The sequence below is a fragment of the Thalassophryne amazonica genome, chromosome 3, assembly GCF_902500255.1.
Source record: "Thalassophryne amazonica chromosome 3, fThaAma1.1, whole genome shotgun sequence".
Taxonomy (NCBI): domain Eukaryota; kingdom Metazoa; phylum Chordata; class Actinopteri; order Batrachoidiformes; family Batrachoididae; genus Thalassophryne; species Thalassophryne amazonica.
The window spans coordinates 91,097,276-91,119,055 of record NC_047105.1 but is presented as its reverse complement, the minus strand read 5'-3'; the positions used below and the strand labels follow the sequence as shown (position 1 = coordinate 91,119,055).

The 21,780-nt window shown below is 40.3% G+C and overlaps 1 protein-coding gene across 1 annotated transcript in view; it reads right to left on the bottom strand.

Annotated features, from left to right (window-relative positions):
* fam219aa (family with sequence similarity 219 member Aa) overlaps nt 1-21,780 on the bottom strand; it is a 66,916-nt gene that overhangs the window by 8,633 nt on the left and 36,503 nt on the right. Inside the window, exon 3 of the mRNA XM_034167087.1 lies at nt 20,909-21,002. Coding sequence (XP_034022978.1) covers nt 20,909-21,002 — 94 coding nt within the window. The remainder of the gene's footprint in view (nt 1-20,908; nt 21,003-21,780) is intronic.

Here is a 21,780-nt window from a genome sequence, read left to right as displayed (position 1 = left end):
TGTAATAAACACAGTATATAACAGATTTTCCCTCACAATGAACAAAACGTCCCACACATCGCAATGCATTTCCATTAAAAACTCCTCGTAAGTACACAGAGACACAGTACACAGAGCAGCCTGGATGTGCCCAGCCACAACAGAGGTAAAAACAAAAGAAGTTCAGCACCAACCCTCGCCAAATTGAGGAAAGTGAGACCGTATTTCATTGATTAAAAGCCCAGGCATTTATTTTTTTCAATCCATGCTCAGACAGCACCTAAACGAGGTAGGCCATAATTCAAGGCCAGAGAATATTAACAAAATGCTGCTTGCACAGAATTCACAAGTTTCACACATATCCCTGGGTGTAATGAACCAAAGACAACTGCTTTAGATCAAAGCCCTCTGTATGGCTGTGAAAACTCCCCGTAGCTTAGCGCACACCTGCTAAATGACAGAGACCACAAGGGCTGTGATTTGTCACTTTTATGTTTTCACTCCTTCCTTTCCCGACATATTTTTAAAGTTTTGACAGTGCACCCGCCAATTCCATTTTGATCATGGATGAAATATGTCTGGCAGAAAAGTCCACGTATATGACCAACTTCACAACATGGAGTCGGAAAAAGACGCTCAAATGATCCGCAATTCACGGCGGGAAATTGCACGTACCATATCGTTGGTTTGGAGTTTAATGATTGTATAAAGAAGTGGAGCTCATTGAGGGACAAACTGATCCAGAAAAAACATTGTTCCTGTGGAAAACTGCAGTAAGACACGACAGAGAACTTTAAAAGGGTCATGTGCACGTCAACGTCATTGTATGGCCACGGAGTTATACAGTTGTAGAACCATAAATCAGGATTTAGGATTTTAAGGTATCACTCTGCACTTAGAAAAAAACAGCAACTAGACCAAATGTAATCTTTTTAATACAAATAATGCCCGGTGCTTATTTAAGGCAGGCATTTTTTTTCCCCAGATAGAGTTTTGACCCGGTGTCGCCGACCAAACGGCCCCACCTAAAAATTGGTCTGTCCTGCCTTCACTGCGCATGCATCATTTCTGATCACAGCAGCACATCTGGGACTGACTCTACACCCAAAGCGATCAAAGGGAATATTGTGATTATTAACTACCAGATGACAACGGAAAAACCTCTTAAATCTTTCTAAAGTCCATTTTAAGCAGAAACAAGGCAGTTTTAAGCATAAACGAGGTGATAATTGGTGAGTCGCTATTGACACTCCAAAATGACATAGGTGCCGCAGCACATCAGACTCAGACGTGCTACTGCTGCGCTCTGATCGCTTCTCCCGTCTTTTATTATGAAATAATGATGAATTAATGTGGAAAAAGATTGTTGTACAAAAGCTTCAGATATCTGTCGCTGAGGTACCATAATGACTGGAGTGCAATTTTAAGCAGAAACAAAGTGATAATCAATAAATGCCGCTGACGCTCATAAACGACACTGCTGTGGTCCGAAATGACGCATGGATAGTAAACACAGGGCACACCAATTTTTAGGGGGGACCGTTCGGTTGGCGACACCCATCATTAAATGAGGCAGGCCCCTATCTAAGGTCACGCATTTAAACAAGGAAATATATAAACCTAATTGGTGGTGATCCCCATAGATAGTTCGGCACCTCCTGACTGTCACTAAGCCGTAGCGGATTTTGTCCATTTTATACATGTAGCGGATTTTGTCTTTTTTTTTTTTTTTTTTTTTTTTTTTTTTTTTTTTTTTTTTTACATATAGTGGATTTTTGTCCGTTTTTTTAACATATAGTGGATTTTTGTCCGTTTTTTTGTTTACATATAGTGGATTTCGATTATAACGGACAAAATTCGCTGGTCCACCCGAATTCATAATATGCGAGTTTCACTGTATATACAAGAAGCATTCAAAAAGGTATCAAACCTTATTTTATCTCACGGAAACAAATGAAACGTACTATTTGTCTTTTGGTGGGGAGGTGTAAGGAGCCTTCTTGCACTTGTTTGAGTTCTTTCAAGCCCACAGTCAGCTTGCAGTCAGCCTTAGACTGATCACGTGTACCGAGCACCCATCGGATCCTAATTTTCCATGTCATGATGGAGAAAAGGTACTGCATCAAATTTTGCCAAAGGTTTGGTGATATCCAATAAGAAACCATTCGCAAGATTCAGCAGGCTTTTAGCGATGATGCCATGAGCATAACGCAAATACAAGAGGGATATAACCACTTCAAAAATGGGTGCACATCAGTGGAGAGCAAAGCACATTATGGTTGGCCATTCACAAAGCGAAATGACCAAGTGACAGATAATATGGACTTTGGTCATGGATGGCCATCATGTCACCATCCAAGAACTTGCAGACGAGGTGCGGATAAGCACAGGTTTGCTACATTCCATTTTGATGGAGGATTTGGTCATGCAAAGAGCGTCAGCAAAATTTATTCTGAGGCTGCTGATGACAGAGTAGAAGCAACTGCGCCTGGGAGTCTAGCGGGACATGCCTGAATGTGCAAACAGCCACTTCCAACTTCCTGAATACAGTGATCACTGGTGATGAGATATGGGTTTACAGGTGCTACCCAGAGGCCAAATTTCAGTCATCACAATGGAAACATCCAACATCACTGAGGCCAAAGAAAGCACGGCAGGTGAGCAGCAATGTCAAAGTCATGTTAACCATTTTCTTTGACTCCTGTGAGGTGGTGCTTCATGAGTATGCACCACAAGGCCAAAATATTAACAAAATGTATTCTCAGTGGGTCCTACATCACCTTTGCAATGTTGTGCACTGCAATCAACCGGATATTTGGGCAGTGAAAAGTTGGCAGCTCCATCATGACAATGCACCCGCCCATTCTGCTCAGCTGACTGAGGCTTTCCTGGCCAAACACAACACTCCTGTGATCCGTCAGGAGTGCATAATTTCCCTCCTGACATGCCTGTTTCTGGTTTTTGGCTGTTCCCCAAGATCAAAACAACACTAAAAAGGGCTCTATTTGAGTCGTAAGAACAACCTGTACACCATTCCAAAAGAAGCCTGCCAGAAATGCTTCCAACAAAGGCAGAATCGCATATTATAAAAAAGAAAAGTTTTTGTCCGAATGGAGAGTCTATATGTATTTGTATATACTTTTTAAGTTTAAATATAAGAATAAGAAAGAACTTTATTAATCCTGAAGGAAATTATTTTGCCAGAGTGCCGAAAAAGTAAACATTGCTCTTTTTTTAAAAAAAATGAGAACAATGGTTACAACAAGTTTATGCAAAATGACTTAAAGACACATGCATAAGATGCTTGACAGTATTGCACATACAACCCCTGGCAATAATTACGGAATCACCGGCCTCGGAGGATGCTCATTCAGTTGTTTAATTTTGTAGAAAAAAAGCAGATGACAGACATGACACAAAACTAAAGTCATTTCAAATGGCAACTTTCTGGCTTTAAGAAACACTAGGGTGGTTCAAAAAAATAAAAGTTGGAAATTCATTACTCTCACCCCTTCATTTTATGATGCTTTGGGAAAAAAGAAAGCCTGCCAAATATTTTTGTCATACATTAATATTTAGAGGTAGCACATCATAGCTGAAGGTTGTAAATATATCAATTATCGCTGCCCGAGTGCCCGTGCAATAGGTTATCCATTATCCAGTATCTAATCACATCACTTATAAAGAGGATAGAAGTTAACTACCTGAGTGTAACTAAAGTATAATTTTATATTCAATTTAAAACTATACCTGGGTTTAAATATTTCTCACAAACAACATACTTTCAAAAATGTTATTTTAGGCTACAAGCTGAAAATTTTGCTTCAATTCACAGCTTCTTTTCTTTCAGATCTTTGGTGATGGTGAATCTAACATGAGATAAATGTAAAAAGAGACACTTGCTGACTTAACATGCTTAACCATTAACTGGAAACTTAAGTAAAACATGTCAGCTACTAGAAGTAGAACATTTGTATACCTTATTGGTTCCACCGACTGAAATAAAGGGAAACAAATTGCCCTCAAATGGGCAATACTCAAGGTATTTTCTTCAAACACACTGATTTGAAGAAAACTGTCCATGATGCTGCTGTGACCTCTATAGACATGGCAATTCCTTTTTGGAAGAGAGCTAGAATCCCACTGAGGGCAAAGCAGCATCTGATCACAAAGTTAGAAAAGGTGTTCGGAAAATGGAAAACATTGAAAAAGACCAAGAATCGCAATACAGACAAGCAGAAGAAAGATGAAACAGTGTTTTGTGAATCTTTGGAGGACTTGTTTGACATGGCACATCAGGATGTCCTAACAATGATAAAGCTTGAAGATGACAGACAGTTCCTACTTGCTCAGCGAGAGAAAGGTAGAGGATGCATGACAGGCATAGATAAAATACAAACTGCCAAAGAACAAAGAGCAGAAAAAAAGAAAGCTGCAGAAGCAAAATACAAAGAGAAACTGGAGCAGCCTGGACCATCTAAAGTCTCACTACCTGACACTGTCTCCAGCCAGAGTGAAGAGAACACAGAAAGTCCAGATGAAGAATTTGTTATGCCAGTGCCACAAAAAGCCAGTAAAATTAAAGCTGTTGTAACACCAGGACTTGCAGCAGCATTGGATAGGACCAAAACAACAGACAGAAGTGCCACCTATATTCTGACTGAAACGGCAGCAAGTCTTGGTCATGATACAAGCAACTTAAATATCATTATCATGTAAAGGATGTTCTCTTATGTTACACAGCTGTATAGTTGGTTCTTGTGCTGATTCATACATTTTTGAATATTAAGTACTGCAAGGCATAAAGAATATTATTGTTTGGAGCTAGATCAAAATATATGTGGAAATATATAAAGCATAGACTTATTTAAATTTATCAATAATGAAAAAGTATTTCATCAATAAAATGAAAATGCAATGTTTGATTGTTACAAAATCTTCACTACCCCAGTATGTAGGTATTGTAGGAGCATGATACATGTACGAGAAGAACTGCATCTCACAATTCATGTTTTAGTGTTAACTATTTATGGGATATGAAAAGATTTGATTTTCCAATGTATTGCCATAATTTCTGTCCTGACATATCAATATTAAACTGACAGAAATAATTTGGAAATATCTGGAAATGACCATACTATATGACAAAGTTATTGCGAGCAAAATCTTTAAGGGCTGTGTGCTATCAGTAAAAATTATTAGAGTTTATGAAATTGTACATGATGTGTTTTTATGTTAGGTACAACAAATTTAGAGGGTGAGACTTGAAGTTTTTTGAAAAAAAAATTTGACCATTTTTATGGACCACCCTAAGAAACACTATAAGAAATCAGGAAAAAAAATTGTGGCAGTCAGTAACGGTTACTTTTTTAGACCAAGCAGAGGGAAAAAAAAATATGGACTCACTCAATTCTGAGGAACAAATTATGGAATCACCCTGTAAATTTTCATCCCCAAAACTAACACCTGCATCAAATCAGATCTGCTCGTTAGTCTGCATCTAAAAAGGAGTGATCACACCTTGGAGAGCTGTTGCACCAAGTGGACTGACATGAATCATGGCTCCAACACAAGAGATGTCAATTGAAACAAAGGAGAGGATTATCAAACTCTTAAAAGAGAGTAAATCATCACGCAATGTTGCAAAAGATGTTGGTTGTTCACAGTCAGCTGTGTCTAAACTCTGGACCAAATACAAACAACATGGGAAGGTTGTTAAAGGCAAACATACTGGTAGACCAAGGAAGACATCAAAGCGTCAAGACAGAAAACTTAAAGCAATATGTCTCAAAAATCGAAAATGCACAACAAAACAAATGAGGAACGAATGAGAGGAAACTGGAGTCAACGTCTGTGACCGAACTGTAAGAAACCGCCTAAAGGAAATGGGATTTACATACAGAAAAGCTAAACGAAAGCCATCATTAACACCTAAACAGAAAAAAACAAGGTTACAATGGGCAAGGAAAAGCAATTGTGGACTGTGGATGACTGGATGAAAGTCATATTCAGTGATGAATCTCGAATCTGCATTGGGCAAGGTGATGATGCTGGAACTTTTGTTTGGTGCCGTTCCAATGAGATTTATAAAGATGACTGCCTGAAGAGAACATGTAAATTTCCACAGTCATTGATGATATGGGGCTGCATGTCAGGTAAAGGCACTGGGGAGATGGCTGTTATTACATCATCAATAAATGCACAAGTTTACGTTGATATTTTGGACACTTTTCTTATCGCATCAACTGAAAGGATGTTTGGGGATGATGAAATGATTTTTCAAGATGATAATGCATCTTGTCATAGAGCAAAAACTGTGAAAACATTCCTTGCAAAAAGACACATAGGGTCAATGTCATGGCCTGCAAATAGTCCGGATCTTTTTTTTTTTTTTATACTTTATTTTTATTTTTGGATGTTGAACAATTTTCCTATATATTTAACAAATGCAAATGGAACAATGGTAATAACAAGCAGACCTCTTGGAAGAGAAAAAAAAAAGAGAAAGAAAATAAAATTGGGCATCAACTATATGAACATATAGTGATAATGTATAACACGCTATATAGTACGTCATCTTTTAAAGATTCAGTGAACGAGTGAATCGTTCCCATTTCTCCCAATATCTGTTACATTTCTCGACAGACAATCTCAGTGAAAAAGTCATCCTCTCCATTTCTTGAATTTCGTTAACCACATTAACCCAATCGTGGAGTGAAGGTACATCTTTACTCAGCCATTTCCTAGTAATCGCTTTTTTTGCTCCAGCCAGCAAGATAGACAAAAGGTATTTTTGTGATTTAGGCAATTCACAAGAGATATATCCCAAAAATATTTCAATAAATCCATTTGACACAGTTAATCCAATAATGTTTTGAATTGTTGTTATCACCGTTGTCCAATAGGGTGCGATCTTCACACAGTCCCAGAGTATGTGAAAATGTCCTGCTTTGGTATGTCCACATTCTCTCCAACAATAGGCTTTTACGGGGTCGTTACACTGCTTACTTTTGATATGTGGTGTGACAAAAAAACGTGTTCTTCCATGCAAATTCCCTCCAAAAACCAGAACAAGTAGTAATCATAACAGTTTTGCATATACCAAGCCACTCTTTCTCTGTTATTATGATATTGGCTTCATTTTCCCATGCTTCTTTAATGTACATAGTAGAAATATTCTTAAGTGCTTGTACACCTTTATATATTATTGTTATTTGTTTCTTTGGTGCGTTACCTTTACAAGCCGCAAGGAAATGTTTCACCAAATACTCCTCTTCTCCTTCATATTTAATTTTCTTATTAAAGTAATGTCTTAGTTGAAAATATCTAAAAAGGTCATGTCTATTCAGATTATGTTTATCTAAAAGCTCTGAGAAACCTTTCAGTGTACCTTTTGTTGTTATGACCCAGTAGCTCGTTATGCCCTCCTGTGGCCATTGTTGAAACCTGCTATCAATTTTGGCTGGCAAAAATTCGGAATCATAAGCTGGCCAGCGTAATATCTTAGCTTTGAATTCAACATTCTTATTTTTAAGTATTTTAATCCATTCGTTCATTGGAGATTTTATCCAAGGAGGGATCAAACAAGATTTTGAATATGTTTTCAATAGTGGTTTGTCACCAACCATAGCTTGTAGTGGTATATCAAAATATGTTTGATCTATCTTTTTCCATTTAGCTTCATATCTAAGGTCACACCAGTTCAACAATATTCGTATTTGCGCAGCTTTATTGTAACTTTCTAAACATGGTAAGGCTAAACCACCCTGTTCTTTCTGTAATTGTAAAGTTTGCAGTCGTATTCTTGATTTTTTGTTTCCCCATATGAAGTTTGATAACATTTTGTTCCACTCCTTAAATTGTGTGAAAGTTATTTCAATTGGCAACGCCTGAAATAGGTAAAGGAACCTTGGTAATAAATTCATTTTAACTGTCTCAATCCTATCGTACATATTAATTGGTTTTAATGCCCATCGTTGTAGGTCTACTTTAATATTAGCTGTGTATTTTCTATAATTTTCATCATAAAGTGAAGATATATCCTTTGGTATCGATATTCCAAGGTATTTAATAATGTTGCCTTTCCAGTTGATATTTATCTCTTTAGAAATTTCTATGGGTGGTTGATAATTAAAGGTAATAATTTGTGTTTTCTGTAAATTTAATTTATACCCAGAGTATGAACCGTATTCAGACAATAGTGTCAACAGATTGGATAAACTGGTCGTCGGATTGGTTAATGTCAAGAGGATGTCATCTGCATATAAACAAATTTTGTATGTAGTGTCTCCTATTTCGATACCTGAGATGTCTTTATGTTCTCTGATAGCCTGAGCCAGGTGTTGTGAAAGTGTAGGAACACGGACCCACAACAGGGGGCGCAATGAACGGACAATGGAGAAGGTAAATAACAAGATTTACTTCTGTGAAACAAGCACAATTAATATAACAAACACAATTTGGGGTCGAATCCGCTGGTGTCGTGTGGGCAGGCTCGAAGGTAGGAGACGTCCGTCTCAGTCGAACCGGAACCACCCAGATCTCCTCCGCCACCGAACCCTGGAAATACTGGAACCGCCAAGTCCCGAATTCCCAGGTGGCCACTGCCTCCGCTCGTCGGATCCGGTACTGCTGGCAGGAGAGAGCAACAACACACAGGCGTGGATGACCGCACCCAGTAACGGAGAGGGGAGAAGCCGCCTCCACCTCTTGTCAAAGAACAGCAGGAAGGTGAGTACTTATCCAAACAATGAAGCTATCTGTAGTCACCAGTCCTGAAAAGGTTTAACAGGTTTAGCTGGTTATGCAATATATAAACGCAGAGAATACTACCTTAGTCTTAGGCGATATCTCGGCACTGAGGTGGAGACGCCGTCCTCCTGATATACCTCTGTGCTGAGTGGAACAGCTGTGTCTGGTGATGGGTGACAGCTGTCACCCAGGCTACTCCCATGATGCGGCAGCGCCCTCTGGTGCCTGGAGCCCGCACTCCAGGCAGGGCGCCCTCTGGTGGTGGTGGGCCAGCAGTACCTCCTCTTCAGCGGCCCACACAACACCAGGGGTTCAATAAAAAGTGCAAATAGACTAGCGCTAAGGGGGCAACCTTGACGACAGCCCCTTTCCAAATATACAGTATCTGAAAGGTCCCCATTTATCTTAATTCTGGCCGAAGGTAGTTCATATAATGATTTTAAACAGTTAATTATATTTGTATTGAAACCAAATCTGTTAAGGGTTAGGTAAAGATATTCCCAACTGACAGAGTCAAATGCTTTTTCAGCGTTGAAACTAACTGCAACAGATTCTAATCTTTTCATGTTATAAATGAGGTGAAGAGCCCGTCTAATATTATCGTGTGTTTGTCTGCCATGTACAAAACCACATTGATCAGCATCTGTCAGTTCTGGAATCAGAACTTCGAGTCTTTTAGCCAATATTGTCGCAAATATGCGGTAATCAATATTTAAAACGGATATTGGTCGATAAGAACCGCATTGTGTTTTGTCTTTACCAGGTTTGTGAATTACAGATATAACTGCTCTTCTCCAAGAAGGTGGAATCTTTCCACCTTTTAGAATATAATTAAAACATTTTTTGAGACAAGGGGTTATTTGATCTCTGAAGTATTTATACCATTCTGCTGGGTAACAATCTTCTCCAGCAATTTTATTTCCTTTTAATTTAGAAATAACTTTGTTGATTTCTTCCTCTGTTATTTCACTATTTAAAATGGCATTTTGTTCAGTTCCTATAGATGGTAAATCCAGCTGTGAAAGAAAACAATTTATAAGTTGTGGGTTCTGTAGATGTGGCTGAGCATACAGCTGTCGGTAGTATGCTACAAAAGACTTTTGAATACTCTTCAAATCATAGCACATTTTATTATCAGTAGGGCTCCTCACCCCATTCACAAATCTATCCGTCTGTTGTTTACGTATTCTCCATGCAAGAAGTTTCTTTGATTTTGGGCCATTTTCATAATAGCTTTGTTTCATAAATTTGGCTTTCTTTTCTATTTGGTCCTCATATAATTTGTTCAAACTATGTCTTGTTTCATCAATCCTTTTTAAAATGGCATTGTCTTTATTTTGGATATGTTCAATTTCTAATTTTTTCAGTTTGTCAAGTGTTTTTTTGATACTACATTCTTTTTCTTTTTTCTTTAATGAGGACCACATAATTAATTTACCCCTTAACACTGCCTTTAAGGCATCCCATACAATGCTAGGAGAGGTCTCCCCATTGTTATTATGGTCCATATAGTCTTTAAACTCTCTTTTCGTGAAATCTAAGAATTTTCCGTCTTTAAGGAGGCTCGTATTAAACCTCCATAGGGATTCTTTTCTATCATTATCTAAATGGAGTGTCAGACAGACTTCTGCATGGTCAGACACGTCTCTAACCCCTATGGTACATTTTATTATTCTGTGTCTATCCGACGTTGACATAAAAAAATAATCCAGTCTTGAATGTATTTGATGAGAGTGTGAGTAAAATGTATAACTTTTTCCGGAAGGATATAGATTTCTCCATACATCCATTAACCCTAATTCATTAAGCATTTTTTTGATAAGGTTTGTTTCGGTTTGGAGCTTTTTGTTTTTACTAGAGGAATCGATACAGGGGTTGAGACAAGTGTTCCAATCCCCCGCACATATAAGTACTCCAGATGTTTCTGTTGCAATAAGGTCAAATAGTCTCTTAATTTTATTCTTATCTTTTCCTGGTGGTCTATATACGTTCAATAATGTTACTTCTTTGTTATCTATATGACCTTTTACTAATATGTAACATCCATCTTTATCACTTATCTGTGCGGTACACTGAAAATGTACTCTATTTGGTATTAAAATAGCTACTCCTCTTGAGCGTCCTTTGTTAACGGAAGAATAATACATATTGTTAAAGCCCATTTTACGTATTTTCTCATGCTCCGTGGCAGAAAGGTGCGTCTCTTGCCAAAATATTATATCGTATCTTTCTCTTTTCATTTTTGCAATCACTTTGCTTCTTTTGATAGGGCTATGTAGGCCATTTACATTAAGAGTGACGACTGTATATTTCTGCTCATCTAACATTGCCAAAATATAAATTATATCCTAATAGATGCTCCAAATAACACAAAAGGGTCTGCTTAAAAAGAGAAAAAAAAAGATACAAACATTGAACATATGTGACCTCCATTGGTGAAGGAAAAGTCCACCTTCAATGTTGAGAGGGAGTTTCCTATAAAAATAGGGGAACCCTCTCTGCGCTGTCCCTCCGCTCCTCTTGTCCATTGTGACAGCAGAAGGTGAGGAAGCTCTTTCTCCAATGGTCCGTCAATCGTCTTTAGAACTCACTTTACAGTTCGGCTGTACTATTCTTCTTTATGTAGGTCAATGCATTAGACTGTGTTCCGTTTAAATGCGCTCAATCTTTCTTGGATACTCTTCATCAGCTCTCCTTTGCTCTGCTTCTTTGTCATTCGCATGAATTTAGGTCGCTTTGCTCCGGTGGGCGGTGCAACTGTCTCATCCGTTATATTTTCTGATCGTGATGGCAAAATCCCTCTTTTCTCCAGGTCCTTTGAAGCATCCTCCACATTGTTGTAAATAGCGCTGTCTCCGTCCGTGCCAAAGAGCACACGTAGTCTGGCTGGATGCAAAGTTTGGAAGCGGTAACCCTTTTCCTTGAGTATTTTTTTCACATGGTTATAAGCTCTGCGCTTGAACAGTATGTCACTTGGGTAATCTTGGTCAAAGTAAATCCATCTTCCACTGAATTGAATGTTGCCTTTACGCCACGCGGAGCGGAGCACTAACTCTTTCATCCTGTGTTCAAGAAAGTGGATCACGATGGATCTAGGATTAGCTCCATGTGGAGGTTTGGAGCTGAGTGAGCGGTGGCATCGCTGTATTGCCAAATTGGCTTCAGGGAGGTCGAGCTCTGCTTTTATAAAATTTTCCATGAATGCTTGGATATTTGTTCCTTCAGCCTCCTCCGCAATCCCATGGATTCTAATATTATTTCTGCGTGTCTGAGATTCGATGTCGACCAATCTTGTTTGCAGATCCATCTGCAGTTGTAATGTGTGCTCCAATGCATCATTAACATCAACACTGAACTCTTCCATGTCGGCCAATCTCTGTTCTACTTCCTCGACTCTCTGTGTAACGTTGTTTAAATCGGCGTTGAGCCCATCATTTGCCATTTCTTCTCTGAAAGCGCTCACCTCGGCTTTAAGAAAGTCAATTTTGTCGTTAAACTCTCTTTTAATGTCATCTTGAACATTCTTCAGCGCTGCCAAAATATTAGCTTGAATAGCATCCATGGTCGTATTTTCAGCTAATTTACTAACTTCAGGGTTAGCTTCCGTGATCTCCGCGAGCGTACCTTCTCTGTCTTTCGCAGTTTCTTGTACAGTCGTTCTTATCTTCTTCTTATTGCCCCCTGACATTTTTATGAAACATTCGTTTGAATTTTAGTAGTTTTTTGTCAGCGGGGTGACGGACCGTCGTGGAGCTCAAAAGTTATGCTGTTACTCGGCTCCTCGTCATCCCGGAAGTCCCAAATAGTCCGGATCTTAATCCAACTGAAAATCTTTGGTGGAAGTTGAAGAAAATGGTCCATGACAAGGCTCCAACCTGCAAAGCTGATCCGGCAACAGCAATCAGAGAAAGTTGGAGCCAGATTGATGAAGAGTACTGTTTGTCACTCATTAAGTCTATGCCTCAGAGACTGCAAGCTGTTATAAAAGCCAGAGGTGGTGCAACAAAATACTAGTGATGTGTTGGAGCGTTCTTTTGTTTTTCATGATTCCATAATTTTTTCCTCAGAATTGAGTGAGTCCATATTTTTTTCCCTCTGCTTGGTCTAAAAAAGTAACCGTTACTGACTGCCACAATTTTTTTTCCTGATTTCTTATAGTGTTTCTTAAAGCCAGAAAGTTGCCATTTGAAATGACTTTAGTTTTGTGTCATGTCTGTGATCTGCTTTTTTCTACAAAATTAAACAACTGAATGAACATCCTCCGAGGCCAGTGATTCCATAATTTTTGCCAGGGGTTGTATCTCTGAGTAACTGAAAACTCTGACCATTATGTATTCATCCTGCAAAGGGGGAGGAGTTATACATTCTGATTGCCACAGGTAGGAAAAACCTCCTGTGGCATCCTGTGGTGCACATCGGTGGCCTCAGTCATATTATATCACATTAGTAGCCAGTCTGCTCTGTGTGAGCCTGATCCTGTCAAATCTCAGAAGTAGAGTGGGTCCTGGTTAGTACGTACTTGAATGGAAGACCTTTTGGAAGACCAAGGACTGTGTGTGTTTCTCTAGGTAAGCCTAAATTGTGTCAGGAAGGGCATCCGGCGTAAAACTTGTGAAATACCCAATGCAGATCTGTGCTGGATCTATAGTGGCAACCCCATTCAAATGGGAGCAGCTGAAAGGCAAACAACAACAACATATTATACCACATCCTTCAAATACATGTGTGCTTTTGGTGAGGTGCTGTCAGCAGGCTGCTGGTAAATTCAGGTCAGTGGTGGGCACAGATAACCAAAAAATTAACTTCGATAACAGATAATCAAATAACTGAAACGTTACCTTTGATAAAGATAAAACGATAAACCACCCAAAAATGTATCGGAAGTTACAGATAACCGATAAATTCCAGTATTGTCTCTGGTACATTTGCAACTACTAATAAAATGAATTTGAGTTTTAACACCACTGTTGTGTGTTGGGGGGTGTGGCTGGACATTTTGGTGTTCTTTTCTTTTCTTTGCTCTCCAGGTGGCATGAAAACTGATTTGTCTGTGGAGAAGGTGCTGGCTGAAGAGTCCTTCACCCTCATCAACATCATGTGCAGCACCTGTGAATGGTGCTCACGTGCAGCCTTAAAGACTTTCGGCTGAAGCAGATAATTGGATGGCGTTCTGCATTTAAGTCATGTGTGATTCAAGCAGAACTGCCGGGAACTCGACCTTGTGATGTTCGTTTGTGAGACGCTGAGGACCGCGCCTGGGTTTGACACATCGAGCCCGTGAAGGAGGAAGGGTGAGGGACACATGCTGTCAGCACACATCAGAGGTGATTAAGTATTTGACTAATTGTTGATAGTAACTTGGTATTTTGTTACGCAGTATATTTGAATTGTGATGAGAATTGTGCAGCTTGCTTCTCACTGCTTTGGCGTGCGGACAAGTGATCCTCCACCTGTTGTGAGAAGCTGCTCATTTGCATAAAGCTTAAAATACAGACCTGAATGTGTTGCTGATAGTGTGTGTCTTTTGAAGGATATTAGTTGTAACTGCTGACTTACCTCACCCCTTCTATCCTTCGCAGAGAGTCGGTTTGTCGTGTCCACCTGGGGGGTGTTTGGCGGTAGTGGTGGGTCCAGGAGCGCCGGGCTTCGATCCTTTTGGGCGCTGGAGAGCGTGCCAGCCTTCACTCCACCAAAAGGACGCTATTTTAGTTTTTGCACTTTATTATGCACCAGCGGGTGAAATAAAGAAATTGTTTTTTGTTATTGGAACCGCTTTCTGGTTATTTTTAGCGCTGGGTTCCGTCTGACGCAGGTCCGCTCCTCAACCCGCGTCGACACATAACAGTAGTTCCCGGCCATTCCATAATGGACCCAGCGGCAGAGGCGGTTCCTTTTGCCGAAAAAGTTCAAGAACACTTGGAGAAAATATGGGAGCAATTGCCGCATCTCACAAGCCAAATTGGGCCAGCGGACGCCCGTGTTGCAGAGCTTGTAGCGCAAGCCGTTCCGCTTCCTGCTGCTCCAGCTGCGGCACCATCGATACTGGTGCAGATAACTCCGTCTCCCAGAGATTCGGCGTCCGAACTGATTGTTTGTCGTCCGGAGCCTTATGCGGGAGACGTTGAAGCCTGTGCTTCATTTTTGATGCAATGTTCTCTGGTGACGTATCTCCAGGTGTTCTGGGACAGGCAAAATAACGTGCACACAAAAATCTTGTAAGGGTTAATGTTTTGTTTTCTTTAAATAGGGGTTATAATTTGTTTGGGGAGTCAGAGGCGTGTCTGGTGGAGTGAATGTTAGGCGGTTAGAAGCCCGTCTGGGCTCACTTGATTGTTATTTTTTATGTGTTTTTAGGTATTTTCTGTTTGGGTTGTTGGGTCATTTTATTTTGTTGTTTTTTATTTCCCTACATCACTAACCCCAACCTCACTTGCCCCAAGACCGTTTGTCTTGTGGGTTGTGGGGTGGTGCAGGTTGGTCACGCTGAGCGTTCTCAGAAGACCTCTGCACCTAGGGGGGAGGGGGTGTTAGGGGCGTTTTTCTTGGTTTGGTTAGGGCCCGGTTCCACTCCAGCCTCGGTGAGCCTTTGTACCGTTTGTCATTGGTGTTGCCGGGGTGTGGTGCAGCAGAGACATACCTCAGTCGGAGGGGTGGGCCGATCTGTTGCCGTTCGCCATTTCGGTAGTTCCACCCCTCCCGAGAGGCTGGGGTATGGTCGAGTTGGGGCACCGGATGTATTTCCAGTTTTCCGCTGTGCCTTGGGGTTGGGGCTGGGTTAGTTTTTCCTGTTCCCTTCCCCGGCTTAATGTTTTGAGCCGTTCGCCAAAATTGAGCCGCCGAGGGGCTCTGGGAGGGACCTGGGGTCTTTCGGGGTGCCGGGGAAGGTAACAGGGTTTACGGTCGTTTTATATCCCCCCGGGGTTGTTTTTGGTAGTCCTCCGGGGGTTGGATTTTGATTTTATTTTGTTTCCTTCCGGGTTCCACCTCCAGGGTTGATGGGACGGTCCTCTGGGGGGGAATTGGCTTGGGGCCGACTAGCCAAGTGTGGCCGGGTCTGGGGTTCCGGGGTTGTGCGTGTGTTACTATGCACCAGCGGGTGAAATAAAGAAATTGTTTTTTGTTATTGGAACCGCTTTCTGGTTATTTTTAGCGCTGGGTTCCGTCTGACGCAGGTCCGCTCCTCAACCCGCGTCGACACATAACCACGATCGCTTCTGGTAACAACAAAAGCAACAACAAACCCAAACAATGAGCCCGCACTTCTGTCTTTGAACATCCTGCCTCCTGCTGGAAGCTCTTGTTTACCACACAGCTTCCAGCATAGAAGCAAGCTGACAGCAGCCACAAAGCCCACCTCTCTACCACTCACAACGCTCCGGTCAGGCGGAGGTCTTGGAAAATAAAGCAGTGCTGACTTATGGTTTTGATTTATAAATATTAATACAGATAGAATAACTCCATTAATGTCAATTCTGTCATTTGTACAAAGTTAAAATATAACATATATCTTTTAATGTTGAATAATGCACTAATTCTGAGGTTTTGTAACAAACACAGACAGATCGCAAAGGATTCTGGGTAAAATGTGCCTCTGCTAAACACTGATTGGTTCAGTCATTCATTATGTAAACCAACACGTTAATGTGACGTGTGTCGTGTGTTGGTGTTTACAGATAAATGTGCTTTTGTAAAATATTCCATTTTTATTTGTAAAAACAGGCATTTTTACGGAGCCCTGTAAGTGTCATCACAAAATGTTTTGCATGTGGAGAGAATATGCACACGTTTTATGATACTGTAAAACGTGCATTCAATACTGTCTTGACACATAAATGTTGGCTATTCGCCTTATTGAAGTTTCAAATCCCGCAAAACCTCAGAGAGGTCACCGCACTGCGAGATCTCAGTAACATTGAGAACTGCACTGAGACACTCTGATCATGCTGAACTTTAACCGCTGCACACAGACAACACCATTAACATCGCAACATAAAACTATTTTTATATTGTGCCTAAAACTCTTGTGAATATATTCTCTGGGTTTACAGACATTGTTATTGTGTTTATTTTATGTAAACATGCGAGAATCACAGGGTGTCTCTCCATTATTTTCAAAGGGAGCTGCTGTGAGCTACGCTCGCTTACTGATCATGTCATTCTGGAGGAAAGTGAAGTTTGCTCTTTAACGTCTTGATTATTGTTCTTTACAACACTGTTTGTCCTCTTTGTTCGAGACTAATATATATAATATGTCTGAAATTCGGTTTGCGTTTATTAAATTCCACGCAGATTAAATGTAATAGACACGGATTATTTGTTATAATTGTTTTAACAAGTTTTCAGGGTATCATGTAGCAGTCTCTTATTAATGTGACGAAAAGCATAAAAGAAAAATACATTTTTGTAGTATAATATTAATTTACAACCGTCATCGCGTTGATTCTCTATATGTTGTTGTTGACTGCAGCGACTCTCTGGCACGCAAGGGATTATGGGATACGTCAATAAGGGGAATGAACACTACTGGCCAGTAGATGGCAGTAGAGACCTTGAAAACTTGCCAAAACAAAATTCCAGATAATCCGTATCTGCTACATTTAAGATGCGTGGAATCTAATAAACGCAGACACAATAACAACATCTATAAACCCAGAGAGCCTGATCAGAGTGTCTGAAATGCATTTCTCATGTCGTGAATGTACTGAGATTACCCTATCCTACCCATAATGTACTGCTGGGCACAGCACATATATCAATCAATCAATCAATCAACTTTTTTCTTGTATAGCGCCAAATCACAACAAACAGTTGCCCCAAGGCGCTCAATATATAATATATAATATATATAATAATATAATAATATATAATAATAATAATATATAATATCAATATATCCACACTAAAGCCTTAAAAATTAGCGCATTACTTTAAAACTAAAACGTATATCTGATATTTTCACTTTATAAAACTTCAGACACAACATTAATTTAATAACTTGTCCAACATTAGTTTGGTTAAAAGTTGAACCATAAGTTAAAAATGTATGCCTCTGGATGACTTGGGTGATACTGCCCGCGTATCAGTATGGGGTTAAGAGAAATTAGTTTTTATTTTTTTGGGGACCAGTTCTCCTTTGTCTACAGAGGATGGAGCGGTTTCTTCTTAAAGCAGCTCTTCTCTGTTTTGCAGAGGGTAGAACTACACATCAGCTATGAAACATTTAAGAGGTAGGTGCTCAACTGATTTTAAGTTTTATAAATATTTGTAGCTGTTCAATTTTATTTACCATGTTATCGGTCTAAAAATTATGTGACAAAAATTTATCGCAAGATAATTAGTCCGATAATGGTTTTTAAAGTTATCTAAAAAGATAATCCGATAATGAAAACATTATCTTTGATAATTATCGATTATCGGAACTGTGCCCACCACTGATTCAGGTGCATGGTGCACTTGGATCAGCACCGCCATGCTGAGGCCGTGATGATCACAGGTCCATTTTTATTCCTGTTCTGATGAGCGGCACATGTCAATACACCTGCTACTTCTCTTTTAGATGCAACTGGCTATAAAGTCATTTTCATATGAAGACACAAGTTAACAGTTGTGGAAACGTTGTTAAATTGTGATTCTGTTGTGAGAACCAGCTGTGGGCTCATTTAAGACTTAATGGTCAATAAAACAGAGCCACAGATTTGTCAAACCTAAGACTGTTGATATTTAATCCAGATTTTAACTTTGAAGGAACAGATTTTAAAATGAAAATACATGTAAAACTCTTGCTCTATCAAGATAATTACTAAAGGGGTCAAAGGACACTAAGCCAGTGATATAACATTGTCACTGCCCATAAAGTGAAACATGATATTAATTTTAGGACATATTACACCCCCATACTGTGATGCATTCCAGTGTAAACATCCAAAAGAGCACTTTGAAGTTTTTTTTTCTCTCAACGTCTCTCAACTTCCAACTTCTCTCAAAAGAGCTCTTATCAAGCCTCTGCTAAAGAAACCTTCTCTTGATCCCGATATTCTATCTAGTTACCGGCCCATCTCCAATCTCCCTTTTCTTTCAAAAATTATAGAAAAAGTTGTTGCCACCCAAATTCACAATCACCTACACTTGCACAGTCTTTATGAAATATTTCAGTCAGGGTTTCACACTGCACACAGCACAGAGACAGCCCTGGTTAGGGTCACCAATGACTTGCGGATGGCCTCTGACCAGGGCTCTCCATCGCTTTTATTACTCTTGGACCTCTCAGCTGCTTTTGACACTGTGGATCATTCTTTTCTCCTCCACCGACTGCAATACTTTATTGGCATTTCCCACACAGCACTCCAGTGGTTTCGGTCCTACCTGACTGATAGATCTGAGTATGTGGCTCTGGGAGGAGCCAGGTCGAGGGCCCACACTGTCACCTGTGGAGTACCTCAAGGGTCAGTCCTCGGTCCCACATTATTCTCCATCTACATGCTCCCCCTGGGCCACATCATCAGCAGGCATGGAGTTGCCTTTCATTGCTATGCTGATGATACTCAGCTCTATGTCAGGTTGGACACTACATCGCCCTCACTTTCAACTGCTCTTACAGCCTGCTTGGAGGAGACGGGGGTGTGGATGAATGACAATTTTCTTCAGCTAAACAGGAATAAAACCGAAGGTGTGCTCATTGGGACCCCTTACCAACTTCGGTCCTTGCCTCTGACTGTTTTTTCATTTGCCGGCCACAACATTCCCTTAAATTCCTCTGTCACTAACCTTGGGGTACAGTTTGATCCCCACCTGTCATTTGACATCCACATCCAGCACCTCTGCAAAACTACCTTCTTTCATCTCCGGAACATTGCCAAGCTCCGTCCCTTCCTTTCCTTACCTGATGCTGAGAAACTGGTCCATGCTTTTGTCTCCTCCAGGCTGGACTATTGCAATGCACTCCTCGTCGGGATACCTGGCAGGAGCCTGCAGAGACTGCAGTATATTCAGAACTGCGCTGCTAGGATCCTGACGAGGATGCAGAGGTCCACGCACATCACACCCATCCTTAAAAACCTCCACTGGCTCCCTGTTAGGTTCAGGATGAATATAAGAGCCGTCTCCTGACCTATCAGTGTGTCTATGGCAGCGCTCCGGTGTACCTTAAAGATCTGATCAGTCCTTACAATCCATCACATCACCTTCGCTCTGCTGACAGTCACCAACTCCAGATCTGATCAGTCCTTACAATCCATCACATCACCTTCGCTCTGCTGACAGTCACCAACTCCAGATCTGATCAGTCCTTACAATCCATCACATCACCTTCGCTCTGCTGACAGTCACCAACTCCAGTTTTCAAAGGCCAAACTCCACACTATGGGAGATAGGGCCTTCCAGATGGCTGCACCCCGACTGTGGAATGCTCTTCCCTACCATCTAAGAATGCCACAGTCAGCTGAAACTTTTAAAAAACACTTAAAGACGTAACTGTTCTTAAAAGTTTTTTTCTTAATTGTTTTTTTTCCCCATTCAACTATTTTATTGTATTTTTATGGTAGTGCCTTCAGATTTGCTTGCCAAATGTAAGGCGCTTTATAAATAAAATTTATTATTATTATTATTAATCTCGCAGAGCTAATTATCGAGCAGAAACAAGAGGAAAGAAACAGTTGGAGTCAAACGCCAGCTGTTTATACACTGTAGATTAAAATGCCCAAACTTCAGACCTGCCAGCAAACAAACTCTTTATAAAGTTCACTGAGGAGCAGGGGCCCTCAAATGAGAAATGTGGCTTTTATACAGTGCTTTGACTTCAGTGCCACACACACACACACACACACACACACACACACACACACACACACACACACACACACACACACACACACACACACACACACACACACACACACACACACACACACACACACCATCTCTAAGACTCCTTGTTGTGTACCTCTGTCTATTTTGGTTTTGCATTAAGTAGTCTGATGACATCTCTAAGTTTGGCAGTAAATAAATGCTTCAGCTGCAGCCATGCCAGGTTCTTAGTTTGCATTTCGGTTGCTTGTAGTATTTTTTTTTTTTATTGATGACAGTAAAACATGCCAGTTGTGATGCTAATTAATGCAAAGTGCAACATTTGGAAATGTTGGTCCACATAATAGAGAAACAAATCGGCTGTGGATGGTATTACCTTGTCCTGGCATTCTTCTTGGGTTGTTGATTGACAGGGCTTCCCACAGTCCCATTCTTCACTGATCCCTTCCTGGCAAGATCCCTCTGTTTCTCTGAGCAACCAGAGGATATGAGGTCATTAGTGAAAACATCAACCATCAGTCATAGGTTTATATGATCCCCAATTGAAAATCTTTTGTTTTTAATGTTTTTACCTAACATTACTTGGCATACAGCAGGACTGACCAACTATGTTCTTGAAGATCTTTTGACACGCACATTTTTCCATCTCCTGCTGCTCCACACACACACACACACACACACACACACACACACACACACACACACACACACACACACACACACACACACCTGTTTACCCAAATCCAGTGATGTCTGGCTCTTGATTTGTTAAGCACAATGATCATACCCATGTTGTTAAATAGTGCTGAGTGGTGCAGGTATGGCTCAACTTAATCTGCACGCTTGTATGTCTGCATGGCTTCTAGCTGATGCAAACAAGAGAACTACGGGTAATCAAATAATGTATAGCTTTTTTAACATGATGTACAGTCCTTAAAACTCTCAATGGTGTGTCATTTCTACTCTACGGCTGCAACCATTACCATTGTAATCAGTCTATCAAAGTGCCAAAAATTAGAAATGCATTCATGGAGAGAAATATGGAAGAAAATCTTGCACACTGCTTTGCCTCTTTCTAAGACATACACACACACAAAAAAGAAAATCCTATCATATTACATAGAACTGCAACTAACAATTATGTTCATTATCGATTAATTTGTTAATTATTTTTTGGATTAATGCATTTGTTTAGTCTCTAAAATGTAAAGACTGTGAAAAATAAGGGTTTCTCAATTGTCTTGTTTT